The following is a 6919-nucleotide window of genomic DNA, read 5'->3' on the forward strand; positions in this document are numbered from 1 at the left end:
CAGTGTAAATCAGCTGTTCTCTATGTGAATATCTAGTAAAGTGTAATTTATTCCTGTGATCAAAGCTGAATGTTCAGCATCATTACTCCAGTCTTCGGTGTCACATGATCCTTCAGAAATCACTCTAATATGATGCTTTGATGCTCAATAAACATTTATCATTATTATCAGTGTTGAAAACAGTTATTTACAGTTTTATTCCAGGATTCTTTGATGAATAGAAAGATCAAAAGAACAGCATTTATCTGAAATAAAAGCTTTTGTAACATTAAACACTACTGTTCAAAAGTTTGGGGTCAGTAAGAATATTTATTTTATTTTTTGGGGCGAAATAAATAAATAAATCAATACTTTTATTCATCAAGGATGAATTATATTGATCAGAAGTTAAAGACATTTATAATGTTATAATGTACAAAAGATTCAATTTAATCTAAATAAATGTTTAAAAAAAAGTTTACACTACTGTACAACACTGATAATAATCATAAATGTTTATTGAGCATCAGATCATATTAGAATGATTTCTGAAGGATCATGTGACATTTCACAATATTACTGTATTTTTTGTATTTTTAATCAAATAAATGCTTCTGGTGAGCAGAAGAGACTTCTTTTAAAAACATTAAAATCATATTGATCCAAAACTTTGGCTGGTAGTGTGTGTTCGTCAACATTACGACAGAAGTCAGACGGTGTCTTTATCCAGTCTATTCATTTAGCATTCATTCAAATAACTGGGAAAATGGAAACTCTATAAAGCCTCTGAACTGGGATTGAACCCGCAAACCTTGAGTTAGAAGATCCTGAACCACTGAATCGCTGAACCACTGAACCGCTGAGCCACTGAACCACTGAACCACGGAACCACTGAACCGCTGAGCCACTGAACCACTGAACCGCTGAGCCACTGAACCACTGAACCGCTGAGCCACTGAACCACTGAACCACGGAACCACTGAACCGCTGAGCCACTGAACCACTGAACCACTGAACCGCTGAGCCACTGAACCACTGAGCCACTGAGCCACTGAACCACTGAACGACAGAACCACTGAACGACAGAACCACTGAATCGCTGAACCACTGAACCACTGAGCCACTGAGCCACTGAACCACAGAACGACAGAACCACTCAACGACAGAACCACTGAACCGCTGAGCCACTGAACCACTGAACCACGGAACCACTGAACGACAGAACCACTGAACGACAGAACCACTGAACGACAGAACCACTGAACGACAGAACCACTGAACGACAGAACCACAGAACCACAGAACCACTGAACCACAGAACCACTGAACCACAGAACCACTGAACCACAGAACCACTGAACCACAGAACCACTGAACCACTGAACCACTGAACCACAGAACCACTGAACCACTGAACCACTGAACCACTGATCCACTGAACCACAGAACCACAGAACCACTGAACCACTGAACCACAGAACCACTGAACCACTGAGCCACTGAGCCACTGAACCACTGAACGACAGAACCACTGAACGACAGAACCACTGAATCGCTGAACCACTGAACCACTGAGCCACTGAGCCACTGAACCACTGAACGACAGAACCACTCAACGACAGAACCACTGAACCGCTGAGCCACTGAACCACTGAACCACGGAACCACTGAACGACAGAACCACTGAACGACAGAACCACTGAACGACAGAACCACTGAACGACAGAACCACTGAACGACAGAACCACAGAACCACTGAACCACAGAACCACTGAACCACAGAACCACTGAACCACAGAACCACTGAACCACTGAACCACAGAACCACTGAACCACTGAACCACTGAACCACTGATCCACTGAACCACAGAACCACAGAACCACAGAACCACTGAACCACTGAACCACTGAACCACTGAACCACTGAACCACTGAACCACTGAACCACAGAACCACTGAACCACTGAACCACTGAACCACAGAACCACTGAACCACTGAACCACTGAACCACTGAACCACTGAACCACTGAACCACTGAACCACTGAACCACAGAACCACTGAACCACTGAACCACTGAACGACAGAACCACAGAACCACAGAACCACTGAACCACTGAACGACAGAACCACAGAACCACTGAACCACAGAACCACAGAACCACTGAACCACTGAACCACTGAACCACTGAACCACAGAACCACAGAACCACTGAACCACAGAACCACTGATCCACTGAACCACTGAACCACTGAACCACAGAACCACTGAACCACTGAACCACTGAACCACAGAACCACTGAACCACTGAACCACTGAACCACAGAACCACTGAACCACTGAACCACTGAACCACTGAACGACAGAACCACTGAACCACTGAACCACTGAACGACAGAACCACTGAACCACTGAACCACTGAACCACTGAACCACAGAACCACTGAACCACTGAACGACAGAACCACTGAACGACAGAACCACAGAACCACAGAACCACTGAACCACAGAACCACAGAACCACTGAACCACTGAACCACTGAACCACTGAACCACTGAACGACAGAACCACTGAACCACTGAACCACTGAACGACAGAACCACTGAACCACTGAACCACTGAACCACTGAACGACAGAACCACTGAACGACAGAACCACAGAACCACAGAACCACTGAACCACAGAACCACAGAACCACTGAACCACAGAACCACAGAACCACTGAACCACAGAACCACAGAACCACAGAACCACTGAACCACTGAACGACAGAACCACTGAACCACTGAACCACTGAACGACAGAACCACTGAACCACTGAACCACTGAACCACTGAACCACAGAACCACTGAACCACTGAACCACAGAACCACTGAACCACAGAACCACTGAACGACAGAACCACAGAACCACAGAACCACTGAACCACAGAACCACAGAACCACTGAACCACTGAACCACTGAACCACAGAACCACTGAACCACAGAACCACTGAACCACTGAACCACTGAACCACTGATCCACTGAACCACAGAACCACAGAACCACTGAACCACAGAACCACAGAACCACTGAACCACTGAACCACTGAACCACTGAACCACTGAACCACAGAACCACAGAACCACTGAACCACTGAACCACTGAACCACTGAACGACAGAACCACTGAACCACTGAACCACTGAACCACTGAACCACAGAACCACTGAACCACAGAACCACTGAACCACTGAACGACAGAACCACTGAACGACAGAACCACAGAACCACTGAACCACAGAACCACTGAACCACTGAACCACAGAACCACAGAACCACTGAACCACTGAACCACTGAACCACAGAACCACAGAACCACAGAACCACTGAACCACTGAACCACTGAACGACAGAACCACTGAACGACAGAACCACAGAACCACAGAACCACTGAACCACTGAACGACAGAACCACTGAACGACAGAACCACTGAACCACTGAACCACTGAACGACAGAACCACTGAACGACAGAACCACAGAACCACTGAACCACAGAACCACTGAACCACTGAACGACAGAACCACTGAACGACAGAACCACTGAACCACTGAACCACTGAACGACAGAACCACTGAACGACAGAACCACAGAACCACTGAACCACTGAACCACTGAACCACAGAACCACTGAACCACAGAACCACTGAACCACTGAACCACTGAACCACTGAACCACTGAACGACAGAACCACTGAACGACAGAACCACTGAACCACTGAACCACTGAACGACAGAACCACTGAACGACAGAACCACAGAACCACAGAACCACTGAACCACAGAACCACTGAACCACTGAACCACTGAACCACAGAACCACAGAACCACTGAACCACAGAACCACTGAACCACAGAACCACAGAACCACAGAACCACAGAACCACAGAACCACTGAACCACAGAACCACTGAACCACAGAACCACAGAACCACTGAACCACTGAACCACAGAACCACAGAACCACTGAACCACTGAACCACAGAACCACTGAACCACAGAACCACTGAACCACAGAACCACTGAACCACTGAACCACTGAACCACAGAACCACTGAACCACTGAACCACAGAACCACTGAACCACACGCACTCAATGCAGGATCTGGATCGTTGCGTGAGAGTCATTATAAAGGAGCGTGTTTGTTCTTCAGACGCTCATCTCATCATTCACCTCAAAACTAAAAGAAGGATAACTTTTTCATATATATTTACTTTTTATTATATTTATATATTATTATATTTGGCATTATATATTTTAATTTGATGTTTTATTAATATATTCTATTTAATTTTTATGTAATATATTTATAATAAAAAATGTTTTATATAAATAAATATTTAGATAATTATAATAAAAATTTATAATTTTACAAATAAAATAATAAATATGTATAAGAAGACCAAGACACGTCATAATTCACCTCAAAACCAAACAATTTATATATATATATATATATATATATATATATATATATATATATATATATATATATATATATTTATAAGTAAAATTATTGATATATATATATATATATATATATATATATATATATATAATCACATGTAATAGATTTATATTTACATAACAAACATTTTAAATAATAAGTTTATATATTGGGCCTCGTTTGCTGGACTGCAGCGCCACCTGCCGATCACCAGCACACACACACACACACACACACACACACACACACACACACACACACACACACACACACTCCTCGAAAACATCAATAACTCAAAATAACTTCACTGTGGACAATATTAAACATCGAAACTTCTGTCCTGCCTTCAACATCTGTGTTTTCTTGCTGAAATCAATCATCAACACAGGCGATATGATTCTTTATTATGTCTAAAACTGTTTTTAAAATGATTATATAAAATACTCAAAAGTATGTCATTATAAACTTGTTGTAGACGAAAAATAAAATACTAAACATGACCTAGAAGAAATATAAAATACTGAACATGACCTGAACTAAATAATTAATAATCCGTGAGTAATTTGACATGTAAACACTTCAGTTTCATTCTGGACATCAAACATCCCCTCTATAAGCCCAACCTGTGACAGAGACGATACTGTTATACTGTTGTTTGATTGTTATTGTGTATATTTTCATTCATCATAATTAATATCTGATTTATGTATTATGTATTGACGTGTGCAGCGATGCTAATGAATGCAGCTCTCAGACTAACGCACCTGTTTCTCTGTTGCTGTCGATTCAATCCCCAATAAAGCGTAAAGATCCATCTCTAAAAGCTCCTTTGTTGACGTCATGATTTAATTTCACTAAATAAAACAATAAACGCGTAAAATTAATATCCTTGAGCTCCTCAGCGGTAGTTTGAAGACTTCTTCAGTGTGACCGTCAGTCTGCCGGTGTGTGAGTGCGAGAGGAGCGCAGCGCCCCCTTCAGCGCTGGATGGACAAGTGCGCGCGGATCTCATTTACATATGGACCAGGGCCGTGCACAGACTTTTTGAGGGGCATGTGCTGAAACTAAAAAAAGGGCACCCCCCTCCCATTTTCAATAACACAAAATAATAGTCTCAAAAGCTTTAGATTTATTCACGATTAATAACAATCAAAATAATAATAATATAGATAATATAGATAAACATGGTTTTAAGGGCTTCTTTAAACCTAACAGCAACCTTCTGTGAGCCAGGGATGTTGGTCTCTTGAAGGTCTCTTATTCACTACACTTTCCCTAAAATAAGCCAGCAATGAAATAAATAAATAAATAAATAAATAAATAAATAAATAAATAGTGTGAAAAGTACAGTTGCAGTGAAAAGCATTTCTGAAGGATCACGTAACACTGAAGAGTACTGAACTGGAGTAATGATGCTGAAAGTTATTTTAAATTGTAAAAATATTTCACAATATTACTGTTTTTGCTGTATTTTGGATCAAATAAATGAAGCCTTGGAATGAATTAAATCATGAATTACACTCTGCATGATAAAATATAAAGATTTCAGTCATCTTCTGTAAAAAAAAAAATGCAAGTCACTACTACAATATTACTGTAGTAAAACCATGTGAGGACGAGCGGAGAGTATAGAATACTATAGATTAAAAAATTAGCTAGATAATACGTGCATATTAACAGCCTTGAATTAGCCATAACATGATTAGTCTAAATGTTAATAAATTAGGTGTATATCAGCAATCATAAATCAAAGAAGAAATGTCTTACTTCTTAAAATATATGTTACCTAGGTGACGAGGATCACTCGTCGCTTTGTGTAAGTTCCAGTACGAAACAGCGCGGGGGCGCACCTGTTATTTTTCCGATGGTAAAAACAAATTATATGTTGTTGTATTACTTATCAGTATCTAGTTTTTGACCAGCGAATGTGTGAAAATTTGCATTTTTTGTCCGTCATTAAAACGGCGCCGGCGGCATCACATTACATTTGCATCAACAGGTTATAACCAACTAGTTTGTTGTACCTATATGGGCGATCAGTTTTTCCTTCTGTAAAATACATTTGGCCAAAATCGCATTTTATAAAAGATGAAAGGCTACTGTATGCACAGGCTATTAAAGTGTCTATGTATTGGCTATGACTAGATGTCAAATGCTAGCCATACCTCTCAGTCTCAGGCGACGTCCCACATGTCTCAGTGAGTCAGACATCAAATAAATAAAATATTAGCCTTTATAGGCATAGTGTTTAGTAGTAGCCTATTTATTCAAACAACAAGATATTTATTTACCCTTCGCAAAACTTCGTTCAGCTGCGGTCTACTGTGCGGCTGCTTGTGGAACTTCCGTTGATTCAGTGAATATAGAGGGGGCGGAGTTATCAGCTTACTGACAGCTTGAGGATCGAATGCGATTTACACAAGTTCATTTTAAGAACTTTCATTGGC

At 40.9% G+C, this 6919-nt stretch overlaps 1 protein-coding gene across 1 annotated transcript in view; it reads right to left on the minus strand.

The window, feature by feature from the left end:
• The window catches only part of dnajc17 (DnaJ (Hsp40) homolog, subfamily C, member 17), a 72402-nt gene extending 66944 nt beyond the window's left edge, over positions 1–5458 (minus strand). Inside the window, exon 1 of the mRNA XM_081348042.1 lies at positions 5237–5458. Within this exon, the coding sequence (XP_081204168.1) occupies positions 5237–5314 (78 nt within the window). The 5' untranslated portion in view covers positions 5315–5458. The remainder of the gene's footprint in view (positions 1–5236) is intronic.
• Between the last annotated feature and the right edge of the window lie 1461 nt (positions 5459–6919).

Source organism: Scardinius erythrophthalmus (genome assembly GCF_964197995.2).
Source record: "Scardinius erythrophthalmus genome assembly, chromosome: 19".
NCBI lineage: Eukaryota > Metazoa > Chordata > Actinopteri > Cypriniformes > Leuciscidae > Scardinius > Scardinius erythrophthalmus.